The sequence below is a fragment of the Convolutriloba macropyga genome, chromosome 14 (assembly GCF_964194025.1).
Source record: "Convolutriloba macropyga chromosome 14, txConMacr16.3, whole genome shotgun sequence".
NCBI classification, from domain to species: Eukaryota; Metazoa; Xenacoelomorpha; order Acoela; family Convolutidae; genus Convolutriloba; species Convolutriloba macropyga.
Window position 1 is genome coordinate 5,382,753 of NC_134481.1, and position 22,473 is coordinate 5,405,225.

Below are 22,473 nucleotides of genomic sequence, written 5' to 3' on the forward strand. Positions count from 1 at the left end.
ACATTGTTATCATCGGTTTTTATGTTCACCTTAGTTGCCTTAGTTTGTTAGCCAGCTGAAGTAACCGTGTTTCACAGATAAACAGTCTAAATTTTAACTTATGAGAAAGGGTTGTTATGCAAAGATGGCTTTCCAAGTTTAGTTTTTAATTCAGAATATTTTAGAGTTTGTCTCTAGTTGCTCTCGAACAAAATTTGACCAAGCTTCGCAAATCGGTGTACTTTATTATTTTTTTGCAAACGTTTGTTGACCGTTTTTGAATTTTTAAAACCTTCTCGAACTTCCCCCTCCGCTCGCTTTAGAACAACATTTGTTTTCAATGGTTGTTTTTAATAGCCGCCCTCATCTTCTCAGCCGGCTATTATTGCGCTCGTATTTTTTTTTACTTCGTCAAACTTTTTTTTCGCTTTACCATTTTGCCGCTTTTTCGACATTTTGCGTGAAATCTTTTTGACTTCTCTAGGCTAGTTTCTCTCTTCTCTCATTCTGCTAAAAGTGAATTTGAATATCAGTTGCTAAGCAAAGCAATTCAAAATGAACAGAGTCGGTATAAAAAATTGAAGTCAGAAATAGAAACGGGATAAACCCATAAAGCCCAATTTTAGATGCCCGCTATTTGAACGTCGTTCCTATAAGTCTTATTTTCCACCTCTAATGCTTTTTGGTGTTGATAGTAGCCCCTGTAGCCTCTCTCTTAGAAACAGAAGTACGTTATGTTCAACTACGAAATGCCATCAAAATAGATCGGACTTAAAAAATATTTTTGTACAAAAATTTTTTTTTTCAATATATTCTTTTCGTTCAATCCCAATCATGCTTATTTGAATCAACGGCGGATATTTTCCGGCAATCGGCCGGGTATGTTTTGTGATTTTTTGTTTGGGAAAGATTTGTTCAGCACGAGAAATTTCTCATACGTTTTTTGTCAGAGTCGATCGTCTTTTCAACTGAGAAAATAACTGATTGCGTAATTTTTATTGATTGCCCTTGCCTTTTTCATTTTGCATGATCTAAATTTTTCCCAGTCACACGTGTCAGCTGCTGCACTCAAGTGGTGGCTGTTGACTACTAAAAGTCAAATGAGAATGGTGCCGAAATTCGTTGCATTAGCTGCACTTCAGTGGTTAGAGTGATATATAATCCCCTAATGTCATTTGAGGCCCCCTTTGTAAATTCAGCTACCCTCCCTCCTCCCCCTCCGACTTAAGCAGGCGGCAATAGATTAGAGCTCATACTAGTCTTTCGAGAGCAATTCTTCCGGCTTTGCAACGTTGTGTGGAAAACTTGAACTGGACTGTCGGAAGATGCTTAAAAATGAGCTTCTAATTGCTTTACATTGTTTAAATGTTTATCGCTTTTTTGATAATCAAAGAGTTACGTTTTCCGTGTTTTGAACGGTTTTCCTTTTTTAAGGAAATGAATCAAGCTTCAAGGAGGCTCATCAATCTGTGCTTGTGGGCAGATATTGCGCACTCCATTGCCACAGTTTAAGGATATCTAAAAGATACACGAATCAAAGGTTTTTAAAGACGTTATAAATGTGATCCCATTAAAATTAGAGACGCTATATTTTGAGAAAGGTGAATAGTGTTGGAATTTATTTTGCCTGTTCCGTTTTTTATGAGTCATTTTGTTTGATGGTTTTTGTCAGACCGATTTGATTTTTTGGTTGGCGTTTGAACAGTTAATTGCTCTCAAACGAAGTTTGTAGCAATTATATTAGTCCTGTCGGTCTTTTTTTTTATGCGATTTTTCGCTTGACCAATTTTTCGTCTGACGCTTTTGACTTTTCGTCCTCAAAAACGGGATAAACAGGTAGCGCCCAGCGGGCATTAAGTGCTCTTAGAGCCTTTTAGCTCTGTTTCAGCTCAAACAGTTTTGGAGTCTTATACTTATGGTGTGAACAGCGGTTCTTAGAGGTTGAAGACCCCCCACCCCCCCCCCCACTATTGCCCCCCCACTGCCCTGTTGCCCCCCACCCCCCCACCCGACTGTCGCCACCCCCATCGGCACCCCCGTGCACCCTCCCCCCCCCACCCGTGGCTAGCTACTAACGAAAACGAACAACCGCTAGCTAAAAACGCAAATTTATACTAATTTTCACAATTTTTTTCAAGATTTTTGAAAATTTTTGTCAGTTTTTTAAGTTTTTTCAGCCCTAGCAGCCCTAGGTGTCAAGAAATCCACTCTAGGATTTGATAATAGGTTATTGAATAGTTTCTAGTGGTAATAGAATGGTTTCAACTTTTCAACACTGCGAATTTTTTGCATTTTTTTGATAAATTTTGCAAATTTTTTCAATGTTTTTGAAAGTTTTTGTCGTTTTTTAGGTTTATCCAGCCTCAAGAGCCAAGGAACTTCCTCGAGGGTATAATAATAGGTTACTATGTAGTTTCTAGAAGTAATGGAATCATTTTCAAGATTTAAACATCACGAATTTTAGCATTTTTTTGACAAAAATTGCTATATTTTAAAAATTTTTTGACATATATTTTCTTTATTCAAGATTTTTCAGCCTCAGGGTTCAGACAACTTCCTGAGGGGTTTGATAATACGTTGCTGCATAGTTTCTAGTGGTAATAGAATGTTTTTCAACATTTGAACATCACGATTTTTAGCAATTGTTGGATAAAACTTGAATTTTTTTTTCAAATTTTTCAAAATTTGTCATTATCTAAGTTCTTCCAGCCCCAAGAAACCTCGTATAGGCTTTGATAATAGGTTACTGAACAATTTTTATTGCGATAGAATAGTTTTGAACTTTTTAATATGACAAATTTTATCGATTTTTTAATAAAACTTATGATTTTTTCAATTTTTTTTGAAATTTTTGTCATTTGCAGGTTTTGAGTCCTTTTTTGAGCTTAACGATCAATACTGGCCAACGAAGCTTTTTAAGTCTTGCAGATGGGTTACATGACAAAAATCCAGTGGCAAAAATTGTTCTTTGAACATTTTCGTCACTGCGAAATGTGGACAGTTTTCTTCTGAATTTTGCACTTTCAGTTTTTTATATGATTTAGTTACTAACAAGGCTAGAATCTCATGGAAAAAATTTCTAGCTCTCTCTCTTTCTATCTGTGTGTGTGTGTTGGTTGGCGTTTCTTTCCTTCTCTTTCTCGCTCACGTTTTACCTCGCACTCTCTCTCTCTCTCCTTAACTCTTTTGTTGACTTCAGCGGCTGTTTTGTGGCGTGATAATATCGTCTATTACCCTAGCCTCACGCCTCTTCAATCAAGCGAAAGCTAACCTCACTAAACAGTGGCTAGGTGCTGACAACCGCCCGCCGGTCGTTTTAGAGCAATTCGCCCGACGTTAGTCGGTTATGTTTTATTTTGTGTATTGTTTTTCCCGAACATTTTTTGAAGTATTTACTATAAATGTGTTATTTTTCTGCAAATTTTTCAGGTGACCATTTTTGACGTCCTAGCTAGAACATGCAAAAGTCTTTCGCTCGCTTGAGCGATTTGAGTTGACCTTGGTGTTCAAAAATGGGTTAATTTGGTAAAGCTGGAGGGCATCAAAATCTGAGCAGCTCTTGAGATTTAGTAAGCTCAATTGCGGGGTTGGCCAAAGTACCCCCCCCCAAACTTCTTCAATTTTTACCCCCTCCTGTTTACCCACCCCAGTTCGAGAGCAGTTCACCCGACGTTAGTCAGTTATTTTTTTATCAATTTACTCCTTGAATAAGTCTAATTCTAGCTGTTGTCAATAGCCGGGCAGGGATAGCTGAGGCTATTATCGGCCTTCTTGGTTTTTTTTACAATTCAAACAATGTGAACTGTATTGGGGCGCTGTCTTTATAGTGATGTCTGTTCACACGTTTTCATGATTTTTGAATTCAATTTGGTGTCATGGTTCTTGTCACGCCGAAACATGAAGTGGAGCGAAAAAGCGAGTGCTCTTGTGGCGTGATTTTTTTCGCTTTAATTTTAAAGTAGAGAGAAAACGGTGTTTGAACAAAACTTTGTTTTCTCGATTGTGATTTTAGGTTCACAATTTGACTCTGATTTTACTGTTGTTTCATTTTTTTCGTCAAGTTTTTTAAATGGTTTTGCCAATCCATTAATTGTCCACTTTAGGTCTAGTTTTTCGTTTACTCAATGAAATTTCTTTGAAACGTAGGTCAGGAGTTGTCCTGCTATGTTTTTTTTCGCCGTCAAGTTTTTTGTTACGACCATATGACGTCACAATCACTTCAAATCTGCTTTTTGTTCATTCGCTCGTGCAATTTCATTTGAAATGCGTGTGATATCATTTTTCACTCTTAGTAGAGCTTTTTTTTGTTCATTTGCGTGATTAAGTTTTCTATCACACTTACCGCATTCTCAAAAATTGACTTCTTCTCTCTCAAATTGATTTTTCTTTATTTTTCAGAGTGATAAGTTCAAGTGAGTGCGTGTAACTCTAATTGATGGTTATTCAGGAGCACCTAATAGAAGCAACAATAAGTTATACAGATTCTTAATCAAATTTTAACATCTCAGCCCTGAATGAAGAAAATTTCGTTTTTGGTCTGTCTTTTTTTTCTGTCTTTTGAGACTGCAGATCTACGAAGCTATCGCGGCTATTTTCTGGCAATATGCCTGTTGTGTTTAGATTTCTCATATTGTCTTCATGCAATCCTTAAACCAGCAAAGTGAACTCTTCGTTTCTTTAGAATTAGTATCATCTCATAAAAGAGAATTCGATAAAACCGTTTTTGGCGATAATTTCTTTTTGTTTTATAGGCTGTTGACTGGTACTAAACCTTTTCATCTGTAATAGACCTGGGAGAAAAAAGCTGGAATTGATTTCTTTAGCTCCTTTCCTTATTTCATGAAGCCAGGACAATATTTTAAATTATGTCTAAAGGTTTCAAATCCTATTCATTTTTCATTACTCGGCTTTATTGAGTGTAGATTTTCAATAATTTTTCTCAAGAGATTTGATTGATTTTATTCAATTTTTTCTGTTTTTCACGTACGCTTTTGGAGAGCATTGGCGCTTTGTTGAACTCAAAACTTAACTCAAAACTTTGGTTTAGTATTTAACTGCTAAGAATGAAAATTGTATTGTGCAAAAATATTTGTTGACTTTAATTATGACTTGAAGAGTTCGTTCCACTTAATTTAATGACTTAATAACGCATCTACGATAATAAGTTGTAATATTGACTAAAATGTTGTAGTAAAACTTCAGCTCAACGCTCTGAGCTAAAATGATTGAACAGATTAATATTTTGATCACTCGTTTGTGAACTGCTCTAAAAATGACAAAAATGCCATTCTGATTAGCCAATAACGATTAAATTTGTCATAACTTATTTTTGTTTTCGGCAAACGTTTGTTATGATTTTGGTTCCAAATTTTTGTATTATTAACCCATTTTTTAAAAAAAAACTGATCTGCCAGCTAATATCTTAGAACAATTTTTTCGATAACTTCACAAATTGACATAATTTTTGTTGTTCGTCAAACGTGTTGATTATGGTTCCAAATCTGATTCCTGTGAACCTATTATTTTTGCCCGATCTACCAGCTAATATATTGGAGCATATTATTGCCTTTCTAAATCTTCGAGATGTGATTAGTTTAATGTCGACAAGTACCTGTCTAAATTCGCGACTGAAAGACGTTCAAATCAAGTGGACAGCACCAATTTTTATCAGAGCAAATGTGAACCAACACGAATCAAATTTCACCGAAGATGTCTTAAATGGTAACGAGTTAAACTCGTTTCTGGACCAAGTTATTCAAAATCCTCTATGGTCAGTAAAACGCCTAGTATTATGTTACAACTTATACGGCGCGGAATCGATACTAACACCACCCAACACTTCCAACCCGAAATGTCTATTTTTGAGCGCTAATTTGATCCGAAACGTTCAAAATGCCTTCAAATTTGAAAAGGTGAGTTTGAAAATTGTCATCAAAGATGCGAGGATGTCGTTATATCAGGGAGAACCAATCAGACTAAACGTTGATTTGACGGACCTGCTGTTGTCATCGGCCAACGTGACATCATTCGAGGTCAAAGTTCATTCAGGGTCAACTGGCATAACGTGCAACTGTTTTATAGATCCAAACGTCAGAAATTTAGGCGTTCAGTCGAATTTGGAGAGATTCATGGCTCCTAGTCCGTGTCTGATGTTCAACGTTGATTTTATTCGACATTTGACAAAAATATGTCCGAATTTGATGTCGATCAAAGTTCCGAAAAGGCTCAAATCTCTTGATTTTATGTAAAGTAAGTTAGTAACAATTTAGAGTCGCCAAAATCCCTCAGGAAAACGTAATGTTATAATAAATTTGTTAATTCGGAGTGTTCAGATATATGTAATTAATGTAGTTTAAGTAGATTTATAGTTCAGAAGCAGCTGTTTTTAATTCAGAATTCTTAGAATCTGTTCTGTTTTAATCCTAGTAGCTCGTATGCCCACTATATTTTCTGTGTTCTTAAATAACACGTTATTAGCTACAATATTAATTGAGCAATGTACGGGGGTGTTTGTGCGCAGAAGTTAGTGTAAGCTGTTCAAACAGCGCTTCAGAGTGCTATTTGAGTCGATTGTTTCTAAGAGTTTGCTGACTACAATTTTTAATTTAAAAAAAATTAAAAGCTTTTAGAAAACTAAAAGCTTTAACGTAATAAAATTGTCATTTCAACGTGATTTTGAACATCGAAAACAGGAAAAAGTGAAACTTTGTATAAATGGAAAAAGTGAGACATTATATAAATGCGTCAGCAAGTTTTAAATTTTTTGTTCCTTTTACGCTGCGCTTGCGCGTAATTCTTGTCAAATTTTTACGTTGTTTCTTTGGTTTCACCAAGCCCTTCGTTCAATCCTTATATAAAGTGTGCTGCGGTTTGTATAACTTTACGCATTTGCCTTTAAGTAATAACGTAACATGTATTTCAATGCATTTCTGTTCTAAGCAAATTCTTATAGTCCTAAAAATTTAATGGTAATGAAGTAAAGTTGGTGACTCTAAGCTTGAGAGTTTTACCAGGTTCTCATTTCAATTAGTTAATCGATCAACCAATATACTTAAAACAAGATAGTAGATGGCATGATGAGCTAAGCTAGTCAGTGTTCGCTCCACGAACCAACCAGTAGAATATTAACAGCTTGATTAGAACGTAGAATCTATAATGTCAAGTTACGGCAGACTTTGTTAAAATGTCTGCTTGTTTAGTCCGATTTTTAGCAAAAAAAAATAACTTTTTTTGTGAAAATGGCCTTTCAGGGAAAAGTTTTTGGAAGGTCGTTCATAACTTTGATACCATTGGTCCCTAAATTGGGGTTTCTATTCCTTTATTGCGTGTGTGAGAGTTTGATGGTAGATCTCTTATTGAATCTTTATCAGAACCACTATTTGCTAATTCAACCATTCTCATCAGTTAAATTACTCCGGGATTTTTATCTTTGTAGTTTTCAACTTAAGAATTCGCTTTCGAGATGGGAATAATTCAAGGCCGGTATTAATTTGATTCTTTCCGAAAAACGCTTTCCGTTGAATTTTCATGTCCTACATTTTGTTGATTTTTTGAGGTTTTACTGAGCAATAAAAGTATTGAATACAAATCTGATATATTTGTGCCGTTGAATTGAGATTGATGTGTCTTCTACAAACTAACGTGGACGATAATGTCAATTTGTCTTCAGTACTTCAATATGGTGGGTCATAATAAAATGATTATATCAGTTGTAAGTCGTAAAAGTTTGTATCGCTGTTGAACTTAAATTAAAAATTCCCCGCAATTCCCCGCGTGTGATAAAATAGTTTCGGTCTGTTTTATGCAATTTTTCCTACTACCGATTTTTCCTGTTTTTTTTTCTTGGTCGCTCTTGAAATGACCTTGAGAGTTTTGAATCTGTTCTTGAGGAGACTTGGAAATTTTTCATATCTGGAAGAAAAAAGAATTTGCTGCACTTTCCCGCATCAGTTAGTACTAAACTGTCGCCAATTTGTTCAAGTTGCTTTCTTTCCTGTTAAGTTGCTCTCATTTAGAGTTTAAAGCGACTTGAACAAATTGGCGACAGTTTAGTACTAACTGATGCGGGAAAGTGCAGCAAAATTAATTTCATTTTAAAAATCTTTGATGTAAATTAGATCTAATAATTGCATTTAAAGCCGCTCAGTTTATCTAGCACCTCCTACTACAGTTTTTGATCCCGCATTATTCACCGGTTTTTAAAGAGCAATCAGTAAATTAGTCGTTTAGGTTTCAGTATGCACGGGCTTTTTATCGTTTCGTACGGATAAACTTTTTAATTAAAAATAATAGGTTAAAAATAATGGGAATTATTTTTGCTAAATTTTAATTTGAGCATGCTCGTTACAGTGACTCGGAAATTTTGTTATGCTAATTTACGAACTTTTTTAAATTTCTATTTTTCTGTTCAAAGGAAACTTGGCTCCAAATATATTTGGTGGTTACAAACCACACTACAAAGGCTTTGTTTTTTGTTAAGTTAATTTTGGCCTATCGATATCTTTGGAGGAGAAATACATAATTGGTATTGTTGAGAGTTTTGAATCTGTTCTTGAGGAGACTTGGAAATTTTTCATATCTGGAAGAAAAAAGAATAGTTTTAAATAATTAAATACTAATTTTCTTACTTCTGACCTTTCCTTGCTTTGTTTTCATTAGATGTCTTATAAAATAAATCTTTTTAGTTCTCTAGAATTTTCGTTAAAAAAGTAGGTTCAAAACATCAACAATGCCCGTCTGAAACAAAACAAATCATGGGTGAAACACTTCTGATGTTTTGTTCGAGTGTTCCAACGGATACGGTATTTAGGTTTTTCCGTTTTGTCTCCGTAGTCCATGCAAAGAAAGGGTATTTAGTAGGTTGGAACACATCCTGTACAAAACACAGCCGATGTCAATCCCACTTGTCGTTTTGGTCTAAAGTGCATCACTGAAGAACTGTTTTGACTTTAAATTGGTGGTCTGCGGGTTTGTTGGTTTTCATAAAAACTTGTAATCTCTCTACTTTCAGATTGATTAAATGTCAGGTGGTGAACGCCATTCTGAGTTCAAATTGGACGCTGGCATCTGGAATGACCCAATATCCAACGTGACCTTTGACCCCGAAAACCCCCGATCACTCCTAGTGTCGTCTTGGGATTGTACTCTTAGATTGTTCGATATCTCACAGAACTCTCAAAAACAGTCTTTTGCTGCCAATTGTCCATTATTAGATTGCTGTTTTGTGGTGAGTTTTCAATCGATTAGCAAAAATCTGTCTGACTTTGTTCATTAAAGAGGAGTGTGAAGAGTTAAAAACTAGATCACTGTATATGAAATGCTTTATCACATCAGACTAATCTTTCCCATTATTTGAGTTTTTCCCATTATTCTAGTCTTGCCCCCAGTATACTATCTTTACCATGACGGGGATGAGGGGGTTATACGTTATCTGGCCATTAATGGCGGGGGGGGGGGTATAATGGGAAAGATCCGTAAATCTTAATTCAGTCAAACTGCTTATAATTCTATTCGAGTACATACAGCTCAGTAGTTTTGTTTTACATTATTCTATATGCTTTCGAACCATCGTTTACTACGTTCATGTCACTCACCTTTTTGTGACTTACTTAGGAATAACTATTCGAATTTTGTCACAATTCTTGTTTTCCGTCGGCCGAAATTCATCAGTAATTTGACTCGCTCGGAAGAGTTACACTGCGGACTGCGTCATGATTTTTGAAAAAAAGTTTAGTGAAAGGACATGACAATGAATAGATCCGTCAATTAGTTTCCTCTATTTTTTTAAAAAATAATTATTAATAATTTATCTTTAAGTTAATAATTTATCTTGTTTAGAACAGTTATACAGCATACAGTGCAGGTGGAGATGGTAGAGTGAGATGTGTAGACACAACAACAGGTCAGGAAAGAGTCTTCCCTGCCTCACATGAAGCCCCAGTCAGGTGTATCGTTCACTGCAATCACCCCTCAGCACCCAATGTTGTTATATCGGGTACAGTTGTTCACACTTTACTTTTAAAAATGATTTTTTCACACTCATTCAAAATAATATCATACATAGTTTACTGTCATAGTCTACCTCTCAGCAGTTTAATGTCCGCAGCTGCGATTTATGTTATGTTTGCTGAAGAATTTTCAACTGTGACATTGGTCTTATTCAAACGAACGTTTGTCTGTTTGTATGTCAAACGAAGGAGCCTAAATTTATGTTGAAGTATTCTATTCAGTCAAAGTGTTCGAGTGTTGACAATTAGTTTAATTGTTTTTGATTTGATTTGTATTAGGTAGAATTTATTTCTCCAAATCAAGCAAAAATAAGAATCACATCCACTAACAAAGAAAAATTTTAATATGGAGAGGAAAAACAACGGAGACACTGTGGCTCTTAACCATTTTCCCTGGCATAAATGAGAATACGAATTTTCAAAAAATTCGGGAAACATTATACTAAGTGTTTTTGTTATAAGCCGAAAAACATCAATATCTCGGATTCTAGAAGGTTTCTGACGCTCTTATTTTGCATGAAAAACCCAAGTCAAACAAAGGTGGTGTAGGCCTCGAGTGGCCTACAGCACCAGAATTACCTTATTTTTCCAAAAATAAACTTCACTAGCTGATGATTATCCAAAATGTAGGAGTATTTAACTTTATGATAGAATGGAGAGATAACTTGTTGTGATGCGCCGGTTAAGTCGTCAGTAATAATGCCTTGGCGTTTAAGGATGTAGTACAGTCGAGTTGCTCTATACGACAGGGAGTATCTCCTTTTTTTTTCATTTATAGAAAGGCTCTTTAAGGAGCCGCATATTTATGGATCGCGTTACACGAGCTGTATTTTCAAAACAACGTAGATCGTTGAGGCATTTTTGAGAGTGTAGATTGTTTATTGCCCTGAGTGCAAAGTTCAAGAGTTCGTATATGTGCATTTCATTCGCGCCGTTTTCTGAAAAGAAAATTTGTTTAACTATTTTCTTCTGAAGTATATGAATTCGTTTCAGGGAAAAACTGCAGCAGCCGTACAACATGAAAACATACTATATAATTGAGTTGATGTTGGTTCGATAGTAGTTAAGCAGCTGCTTTTGAAGAACGCAATATCTTAGTTTTGACACATTGCCACACTGATTACTAAGTCTCTTAACAACATGATCGATGTGAGACAAAAACGAAAGTTTGCGATCAACAAGAATACCTAGATAGTTGCACTCTGTAACGGATTGCACAATTTTATCTTCAATAATAAAATTATGTACATCATACTTGGTAGCACTTGTGATCATGTTAATTTACTGTTTAATGTAAATTAAGAGCTAATTTGTTAGCGTTAAGCCATTGGCTCACATTTTTCAAGTCCATATTTATTTCCGTTTCCGATAGCCCTGTGACTGCTATGTTTGTATTGTCTGCAGAGTCAAACATTTCTGTTTCGAAGCATGACCTTGCTAGATCATTAATCTATATTGAAAACAGGAGGGGTCTGAGGATAGACCACTGCGGTATACCACTGCTAACGCGATTCCAGTCCGAGGTATTATTCACTAATTCAACACTTTTCATGCGATCGCTCAAATAGTTTGTTAACCAACTTAAGGTGTTATGGTACACCCCTAGCTTTTCTAGCAAAATATTATGATCAATTGTTTCAAATGCTTTCTTTAGATCGAGAAAGAAGCTAATCGTATTCTGATTACCAAGGTGCATTTAAGTCTAGCTTATCTATTATTCTTATTTTCTTCAGAGCTAATGTTTCTGGAAGAGGCATTGACCGATTTGCTGCAGGCAAGCTTATAGGCGGACATTGAGGTTTTTGGGCCTGAATTTTCTCACCAATGGTGGAGAAAAAGTTGTTGAATTTATTACAAACTGTTGCTGCACTAACACCATCTGACAACTCACTGTCATCAAACATGATTGCTTACTTAAGATTCTTACCTCTTAGTTCGCCTAGTAACTTATAAGTTTGCCTTGAGTCTCCCAGGCAACCTTTAACTTTTTTTTACATTTGATCTTTTTGGAAAATTTAGCTTCTTTTTCAAATTTCCCCGAACAACAAAAGTTCGTTCGTTGCTTTTATTTTGTGCCCAAGCCCTTATGGGCTCGAATACGCTTAGTTCTTAAGTTTTTAAAATAGTTTGTTAACCATTGGGGTATATTCGAAGCAGTAGTTTTGGCTTCTATAAGCGGTGCACAGCGGTCAGTAACGTTAGCGAACACACTTTAGAACGTGTTCAATCATTGTTCAATATCAAGGCTACCTTGTATTGAATGAGCGTGTTCAATGAGATTTTCTTCTAAAGAGGTTTGAAAGCAATTTATTTTAGATTCAGATTTTAATAAAATTGTATTGCGAAATATTTTAGAGCTTACAGCATTGAATTGTTTACTTTCTAATTTTAGTAGAACAGGGTAATGTTAACTGAAGTTCTGAAACTCCACGACCTCAACCACAGGTGTTCAAATTCAAGTGTCTGAAGTGGTCCAGGCAGGTGCAGGAGTTAATAGCTACACGAGTGGCTTTCCGTTGGGTTATCAGAAAGCCATTTGACTCGATTGCAGTTAGATAACTATTTGACATGACGTTGGTGTCTAATAGATTGATGTTCATATCCCAATTCATCCATCTTTTCTATGAAGTCCAATTTATTGTAACATGGAGGATTATAAACAACTCCAATCAGGAAACGAAACCCTTTCCTTTCACTTTCGACAAATAATGGTTCATCAAAGGGACTGAAAATTTCTTTAATAATATTACAATAATCTCTTATTTGCAGCATGACTGCTTCACCATTAGCTTTACGAATTTTTAAGAGAAATCTGATGTAGGCCTTGATAAGAATGAGTAGGCAGTTATCATTACCACCTAGCCATGTTTCAGTTAAACCTAGAATACATGGGTGAGACTCAAGGCTATGCACAATCGCTTCCAAGTCCTCAGAGTGCTTCTTAAGAGATCTCACGTTAACATTCAAAAACGAAACGCAAGCACTTGAGAATTATGTTTTGTTATTTTTATTGAACTTTTTAAGACTCTTGGTTTGCGCCAAAAACACTAGATCTGTTGAAGCACTTCCAGACGTCCGCGAATGGGTATTCAAGGAGAAGTCCCTCTTCGTATAGTCCATTCACTTTGTATAGCTTTTTGTCTTCTTTCCTAATGTAGTCTAGAATTCCCTTTTTGGCCTGGCACTTTCAACTCGTGAATCATTCTTCATGAGTTCCTAAAACTTTAGTCGAGGTTAAGTGATGTCTTGACACTGCGAAACTGTTCACTGTCCTTCAGTGCTTGTTTCTTTTTCTTAAAACATAGCGATCTTTGCTACTCTTCTAGCAAACTTCGCAATAATAGGCCTTTCGTTTTCCGTCGTTGTAGAAGACGGTGGGCATTGGATGTGGCGTTGACAGTCATCACACATCATAGCCTTGGGGAATTTTGCGTCCGTTGGAATCAAGTTTGCTGTCTTCTGACATTTGAATTACTTTTATGTTATCTCGTCGAGTGTAGCGTTCTGCTTTTTTGGCTTCAGATTTCGCTTTGAGAGTAATTTGGTCCTTTATGTTTGTCAGTTGTATTTGTATCTCCTTAAGTTGGATCTTCATTGATTGCATAGCTCCTTCCCGGCTCTTTGGATGGAGTTCTTCAATTCAGATTTAATTGACTCAGTTATGTTGGAAATAGCACCTGTAATTGGTTCCTTGATTGACACTTCAATTTGCGCCTTGGTGCTTTCGGGTAACATGTTTTCGCCAGTGGGACTTATGGCAGAGCATATTCTTTTGTTTTTCGGAATTGGAGTCTGACCCAGATATCAAAGTGATGGCCCATCTACTTCAGCGCTTGCATCAGTACTAGTGGTCAATAACATTGTCCTTGTCTATTCAATAAGTTTAACACGACAATTAGGCTGAGTAAATTACGAAGTTAATCACAATGTCATCAGGTACCATCCTACTTCCATTAACCTTTCATCTTTAATTGTTCTGTACATTTTCTCAATTTAATGTTAGATGATTGATTTAAAATCAGAACCGGGAGAACTCCGGAATAGCCAAAATTAATCCAATCTCTGGGATTTTTTTAAATTTCATTTTTCTACATAAGTATTAGTGAAGTCCAAATGAAAAGGATTGCTTGAAAATTGTTGTCTTTGATACAAAGTAGATATGTACATAGACAAACAAAAAAGTTTGAATAACAACAAGGAGGTTCGTTTATATGCGTTCATATGCCGAACATCATAGCCACATTTTGACTTAATTGTCTGCCAAATGAAGAAGAGAATGAAAACTTTCAAGAATTTATATATTGTTAAAAAAGATTAGTGTATTCATCTATAAAATCGCTCGAAACTAAAAACCACTAAAGAAATTAAATAACGCCTCAATAGAGGAGCGATGATATATGCGTTTAACGAGTCTCAGAGACTAGAGAAACAAAAAAATAATAAAGATAGGTTTTGCACTGAAACTACAAGATTAACCCTTATTTGCACGTATTTTTGTCTCTCAATAATTGAGCTTTGTTTTGAATTCTTTCTGGTGTTCAATTAACATAAATTGGGCCATTTTTCCTTTTAAAAAAGCGCTTCATTAGAACCCGAATAGTTTTTGGATTGTAAAATTCCAGAATTAAACGAAATGAGCCTTGCTATTGCTGCTCGTCCATATGAACACAAAATTGTTCCAAATCGTAGTGAAAAAGCTAATTTGACAAAAAAGTATATCATTAATAAATGATGAATTTTGTATAATGTCGATTTATCTTAGCGAAAAACTTTTAAGTACCAACTGAAATCATTAGATAGTTTCACTCATAGCTCATATGATAAAGCATTGATTAGTTAGACTCAGACGTAAGACCACAAAAAGAACCGCAAATGCTGGCAAAACCTGAATTCACTCGAAAAAATTGAAATTTCATTGTTTATAGGCAATTTGAACCACTCTCGTGGTGGTATAGATCTTAACTAAATAGATGTCGAGTTTCTTGTCTTCTTAGGAAAATCTTGGCCTTAGAGTTCTGATAAAAAAGTATGACGTGTGATTTATGCAGGCAGTTGGGATCACACAATAAAAGTATGGGATGTTCGAATGGTGAACCCAGTGCAGAGTTACAGACACCCTGACAAGATATACGCCATGTCCTCATGTGGAGACAAACTCATAGTGGGCACTGCTGGTAGACACGTGCTAGTGTGGGATATGAAGAACATGTCCAATGTACTGCAGAGTAGAGAGTCAAGTCTCAAATACCAGACCAGGTGAGACAATGACGTCTTTTAAATTTTGGTTAATGCCAGGTTTTTAGTAAAAGTTGAAGTTTTAACCATGTGCATTAATGTCTATTTTCATGATGTCAAAATTTCTAATCAATTAATGAGATCGGAGTCCTCTGAGGAACATAAAATTTATTGATACTTTTTTTGCTAAAGCGGTGGTAATACGAGTTCAGGCGCTGGTTACAAAACTGACAGGCTTCAAACTAGTCAATATTTTGATTTCTTAATTATCTTCAGACGTTCATTGGCCATACAATGTATGTTTACGGGCGGATTTTTTTGGTAGGAGCTGTTGTCTTGTCTTTTACTATTTTCACTCTTTATTGTTCGCCACATTTATTTACTTTGTTTGCTCATGATAAAAAAATGAGCTGAATTTTCTCAATGAAAGCTTAACAGTTCTGGTTGAACCCCTATTTCATTACAGGTTTAGCTTATCCATGTACTGTAGTACCATTTCACAACCCTTTAATCTGTCTAAGGTCAAGTCTATCTTCTTATCTTCGGATGTTTATATTTGGAGTCAATTTGATTATTGTATTCCAGGTGCATTCGTAGTTTTCCAGACCACACTGGATACGTATTGAGTTCAATCGAAGGTCGAGTGGCTGTGGAATTTCTGGATCCAAGTCCGGAGGCACAGAAAAAGAAATATGCTTTCAAGTGCCACCGTATTAAGGTAAAATTAACAGACTCAAGCCCCCCCCCCCCCCCCCCCCCACGCGCCCCGGTATCTTTTTCTCGATCGAAGGTTAAGAGAAATAAAAGTGGTATTATAACTAATCTATTGGAAAAAATGAACTGGTTGTTAAAATACAACTTTTTAGTTTCTCAACAAAAATGTAGCTTTATTGTTTTCAAGAGTTTTTAATAGCAGCACAGCGATAGCTGGGGCTATTATTGGCCTTCTCTTGGTTTTTTTTTACGACTCGAATGGCACTTATAGATAAGCGCTTTTAGCCGTTTTTTCGTCTGAGTGGCACAGTTTTTTTGCTTGTAATTTGGTTTTTTTGTAGAAATAATTTTTATTCAATGCTATACTGAAATGTAAACCTCGGCAATTGATACCAGTGTTTTGCAGAGCCTGAAAATGGGTTTCAACTCAAAGTTGGCACATATTTCTTGATTTTTCAGTTAATTTTGGGCTTTTTTTTCTTCTAATTTCTTTATTTTTGGATATTTCAGGGGTCTGCTTGTCAACAATCAGTTAATATGGCCACTCGCCTTTGAGAAATTCTATACTCAACGCCTCTTTCTACCTCGATGTAATTTTGTTTATATGCTAATCCGATTTTGGTAGATTTTTTCCCAATTTTTCTCAGTTTTTGTTTGTATTTTGGTTTAATTACTAGAAATTGTCGTTTTGTGCAACATCGAAGACTTTAAGTCGTTTCCATAAAATTCAATAATTTTCTAGCGTAAAGTTTTTGAAAAACTTAAATTTTTTTTCATAAAGGCAGTCTTTAAAAATTTTTTGACCATTTTTTTGCAAAATGTTTCAATGTTTCGCATGTTTGAATTCTGCGTTTTCTTTTTTTCTTGTTCTGATCAGGAGGATGGATATATGTCTTGTATGATTCGTTGTCTTTTTTATGTCTCGAACGCTGAACAATGAAATGTATTTGGATTTCTTGATTATTTAATTTGATTTTTAACTTCCTAAAATCAAGAATTAGTCTTTGTTGCAGTGTTCCCTGAATTGTGTCCATATTCTTCACTTTCTAGTTTGAATCGTTCTAGTTTCGTCATGGCACCTGCATTTAAATAGGTTGCATTGATTTTTGAGTTGTTTAAAAATGAATGATTCAACTTTTTCTGAGATTTTCGTCATTTCTTTGGTTTCCAATTGACTTCGTTCATTATAAGGCAGTACTGAGAGTTTGCTAGACAGCCTTTTCCAAAATTTCCACTAATTGCTATATATTGCAATTTTCTTCCGGCCTAGTTTTTGCAATTGTCTTGCCTTTTCTACCGGTATTGTTTTAAAACGATTTTTTGCCTTTGGATATTATTGTTTTTGTTTTTATGATTAATTTTATTTTTGAATTAGTATGAAATCATTTTGTCTAGCATATATATACAAGAAGGAAGAAGTACGTGTTGTTTTTGTCTTAAATACACCCATTAGAAATCTAATCGTAGTGGTTTTTGTATTCGTAATTTTGAGCTTTCTTCTTTTGAAAAGTTTCACTTGGTTTCTAAGATTAGTATTTGCCGTTGGCTTTTGCGATGCGATCTTTTTGAGATTGGAATCATGAATTATTTGAGGGCAATTGATAGCCCTGTCAGGATTTTCAGCCTATCAGTATTTTGACCATCCTAATTATAACTTATAACGTTACAACTTTTTTAACGTTACAGAACGTTTTCAATGATATAAAATTTTGCTGCATTTTGCCTCTTCTGGTGACAGAGGTTTAATTTTCCCTAATTTTTAGATGGGGAGGTAATGAGTTAATGGTTTATTACAAAAAGTACTGGCTTGAGCTGCAATTACGGTTTTTTTTTGTGAAATTTTGACGCTTCGAGTCGCTATGTTGACGCTATGTTTTTTATTTCGTCGTCACGATTTTTGTTATGACCATATGACGTCACAACCGCTTCAAATCTGCTTTTTGTTCATTCGTTCATGCAATTTCAACTGAAGTGCGTGCGTGACTGACGTCTTTTTTCGTTCTTAGTGGAGCGAGTTTTTTTTGTTCATTTGCGTGATTAAATTTTTGGTCAACGGCTATTATTTAGGTGCTCTCCTTTTTTTACAATTCAAAAATAATTTGAATTGTATTGGGACGCTGTCTTCTTTTTTTAAGATCTGTTCACATATTTTCATGATTTTTAAGTCAATTTGGAGTAGTGGTTTTGGTCACGGCGAAACAGGAAGTGGAGCGAAAAAGCGAGTCGTTTAACGGCGTGAATTTTTTTCACTTGAATATTAAAGTAGAGTGAGAAAACGGTGTTTGAACAGAAATTCATTTTCTCGATTTTGATTTTTTGTGTACATATGTCAATTTGACTTTAATTTTTTTTGTTTCGCTTTTTTCATAGCGTTTTGTTTCTAAATGGTTTCCCATCCCACTCTAGGTCCAGTTATTTGTTTACTCAAGGAAGCTTCTTTGAATTGTCTGTGTCAGAGCTGGTCCTGCTATGTTTTTATTTCGTCAAGATTTTTGTTACGACCTTTTGACGTCACAATCACTTCAGATTTTTTTTTCATTTGTTCATGAAATTTCAAATGAAATTCGTGTGTGACGTCATTTTTCACTTTTAATTGAGCTGTTTTTTTGTTCATTTGTGTGATTGAGTTGTCTGCCACACGTGACTTACCGCAATATCAAAAAATGACCTCCTCACTCTCTAATTGACTTTTCTTTATGATGCGAATAATTTTTTTCTATTTTTACAATGTCTGTGTTCTCCACGCAGACATGTATTTTTCCAACATATAGCATGCGTCTTTCCAACAATCTCCTATGGTTTATAGTTTGTTGGCCCGCTCTTATTAGTTGTCACAGTTTTGATTTGAACTAATACTTTTAGTCTTAATTTTTTTTCAAATTTTCATTTGCAGCTTGTTTTTATATCAATATAGCACTGAATTTTTGCTAGATTCACTGTTGAATTTTTGGATTGACACGTTTCTTCTGGTATTATTAATAGGGCTAGGTTTTGGTAATATAAGACTTTTTGCTAGTCTTTTTCATGATTAATTTCTGACTTGATAAATTTATTGGCCATTGTTTAGTTTTTCATTGGGATTTAAAATGACAACTACTGCTTAAGGTTTATTTAATTTTTAATTGATTACATTTGTGGTCATACTTGACTTACCTCACTCTCAAAAAGACTTCCTCACTTTGAAATTGACTTTTATTTACTTTAATTCAAAAAGAAAAGGTCAAATGGGTGTGTGTCACTGTAAATGAAGGTTATTTGAGATCAGCTAATAGAGGCAGCAATAAATTACAGATTTTTAATCAAAATATAACAGATCAGCCTTCAATGAAAAGACGATTTTTTTTGGTCTGTGTCTTTTACTGTTTTTTTTAGACTGCCTATCTACGAATCTATTGCGGCTATTGTTTGGCAATCTGCCAGCTATGTTTGATCTTTCCAGTCACTTTGCGGCTATAGAGTCGCATAACTGATTTGCATTTTGAATTGCATAAACGTAGTCTTATACACGCATCTGATCTGAGGAGAAGACGACAAGCCAATTTGTCCTTATAAATGAGAGTGATGTAAAAAGGAACAAAGACAACCAGTAATGTGCGTTTGCAGATATAGTTGCAATCTGTCAGATGAAAAACTTTGCATCCAAATGAAAGTTTCATCAATGAATTTATTTTTTATATATGCGATTTTAAATGGTTAGCCGCCGTCAGCCTCTCGACGGCTATTATTTAGGCGCTCTCCTTTCTTACAATCTAATGAATTTGGATTGTGTATTGGTGCGCTGTTTTTAAGATGTTTTCACACTTTCTTCTGATGACTTTTTAGCTTTCGAAACCGGATAAACTGGTATAGCTCGGTGGGCATTAAGTTGCAGTAGATGCCCTCAGTGGACATTACTAGTCTTTTAAGTGTTAAATGTACTGAAGTTGCTAGCAGAGTCTGAGTTCAAGGTGAAAAGTCCCTTTTTGGAGTTGTTGATCACAAAATTGTCATCTGTTTTTCATGCTTTTTTGTCTATTTTTGAGTTTTGCCTAAACGAGTGTTCAATTTTCTCCTGGTAGTCTTCTCTCAGCTACATATGATTTTCAGCAATCTTTTTTATGTATCTGTTTTGGTAATCCAAACTTAATTACAAAAATTCGGAATTTTTTTTGATATTTTTCAATGTTTTTCGATCTTTAGGCGCTAAAGAATCTTTTCTACAGCTTGAATATGGGTTACTGAGTATTCTTAGGTGACCAGAAATTAAGTTTCATTATTTCAATATGAGGAATTCCTGCGAGTGTTCATTAAAAATGGGCAATTTTGCCATTTTCTTAGAACGTTTTTTCAATTTTAGAGTTTCTGGTCTCTAGACGCAAATGGAGCTTTTCATGGGTTCAAAGAGTGGACTTTGGATGGATAAACTTTTTGTGGCAAATTTTCAATTTAGATTTAAATCCGAGCAATTTTAGCAATTTTTTTAAAATTTCCAATTTCGTGTTTTCTGAAAAGTATTTGTCGTTTTTTTTAAGTTTTTTGGTCTATAGGGGCCGATGAAGCTTTTTGAATATGTTTTCTGAGATGTTTTTTTGTGAGAACTAAATAGTTTTGAAGATATTAATCTGATGGATTTTAGCAAAGTTTTAAAATTTGCCAATCTCAATGGTTTTTGATGATAGTTATTTCTTGAGTGTTTCGGTCTCTAGGGGCCAATGAAGTATTCCGTTGGTTTTAAGATAATTATTGGTTGGTATATTGTGACACCTAAATAGTTTGAAGATTTTAAATTGAGGAAGTAAAGCAATTTTGTTTTTGAATATTGCCATTTGTTTTTCGATCTTTAGAGGCCAGTTTTTCTATTTTAAGGGTTTTTATGACAACTAAAATGTTCAGAAGATATTTATATGAGGACTTTTTTCAACTTTTCTTTAAATATTTCCTTTTTATTAAGTTTGTGAAACTTCTTGTCTTTTTTCGACTTTATCAATCTTTAGGCGCCAATAAAAAAATTCAAACTTGTTTCTTTGTCAGTAGATAGATTTTTGCGGCGTAAATTTGGTTTTTGAGGACATCTTCCTAACATTTTTGGCTTTATTTATTCAGCGAGATAATTGGACATCTAAAGACTCTTAAGCGTTTTGGTCGTTTCTTCCTCTGTGTCTTTTTATGTGCAAATTGATTGCTGTTGGCATGTAGTTTTTTTCTTCCTTATACTTTTACAAGGATGAATTGGATTTGATGACAAATATATGAATATTTTGTTAGTAATAAAAGACGAATTTGCAATCATATTATAGCTTTTTCTAATTTTTTTTTGGGAATTTTGTCAATTTCATTTTTTCTGAGCTCGAGTCGTCAACTATGATTATTGATGTTATTTATAGCCTCATGTGCAGAATCAAAGAATTATCACTTTGGTTTTGAGGAATTTGACATCAGAAAGTTGAAACGAATCTGCGGCACATTTGCTAAAGAACGGTATTTAACATTATTTTCCTAGAAGTCTTTACGTTTCGATTGACGTTATTGCTTCTCTAAATTTGCGAAACTGTTTCTCTTTTCGTATCGTAATAATCATTTGTTTTGCTGTTCAGATGATTGACTGACTTCGGAGTTACCTCACTCACTGTTTAAACTAAATGGGATTTAAATTCTTTCTTAAATTGAATTACCCAATGTAGTCAAATAAAATAGTCAATAAGGTCAAATTGAAAAGAGCAAAATCAAAAGATAAGAAAAACAGGAGAAGCTTATAACTCGCGGTCTTTTAGTCATAGTGCATTAGGTTATCAAAGTTCATTAAAGCGATTTTCAGCTGACATAAGTATTATGCTTAATAGCTTTCAGTTCAGAAGCTGAATCAGGTGTAATTTTAGACTCCAACCGAATATGCAGAATTTGCACACCAAATTTTGACACTTCAAAAAATTCTGTCAATTGCTATCTTTTTTTCTGCTTCAGTCCCAATGTGCGTCAAGTGGGCCAACGGCGGCTAATTTCCAGAAATTTGCCGACCATGTTTAAACTGGGCACAAACGTTCTGACTTTTGCCCCCATTGAGTCGTTCCTTCAAATTGTAATACCGAAAAAAATAAATGAATTAGATGGATAAAATATTACTTTCGACCACGAATCTTTTTGTTAGGATTTAACGACAGCTTTCTCAAAGGGAGAATCCCCGAGCAAAAATATAGCTTAGTAAACAGTATGCATTTAACAAAATCACACAATAGGTCCTTTCGGTCAATTTTTCTTTCCTGTGAAAATGTCTTCAAAAGAAATATTTTCAAAGAAAAATAACCAATTTGTTTTTGATGAAATACAATTTTGCTTGTCTTAGAGCATATTTTTGTTTAATTTGTTCCATATCAAATCTAACTGGACAACTTTCCAAACGTTTTCACATATTTTTTGCATGCTCTCCATTTCTGACATACAGTTAATGAAAACCAAATCCTGAAATATTTTCCGATTCATCTGTTTAGTTATTTTTCCAAATAGAGGATGTTTTACAATTGCTCTAACTCCGTTTTAATTAAAACAATATCCAAATTAAGCT

The 22,473-nt window shown here is 34.8% G+C and overlaps 1 protein-coding gene across 1 annotated transcript in view; it reads left to right on the plus strand.

Annotated features, from left to right (window-relative positions):
- LOC142353417 (mitotic checkpoint protein BUB3-like) overlaps positions 1-22,473 on the plus strand; it is a 405,546-nt gene that overhangs the window by 364,209 nt on the left and 18,864 nt on the right. The window contains exons 2-5 of the mRNA XM_075405651.1: positions 8,988-9,205; positions 9,817-9,973; positions 15,035-15,242; positions 15,807-15,939. Coding sequence (XP_075261766.1) covers positions 8,999-9,205; positions 9,817-9,973; positions 15,035-15,242; positions 15,807-15,939 — 705 coding nt within the window. The 5' untranslated portion in view covers positions 8,988-8,998. The remainder of the gene's footprint in view (positions 1-8,987; positions 9,206-9,816; positions 9,974-15,034; positions 15,243-15,806; positions 15,940-22,473) is intronic.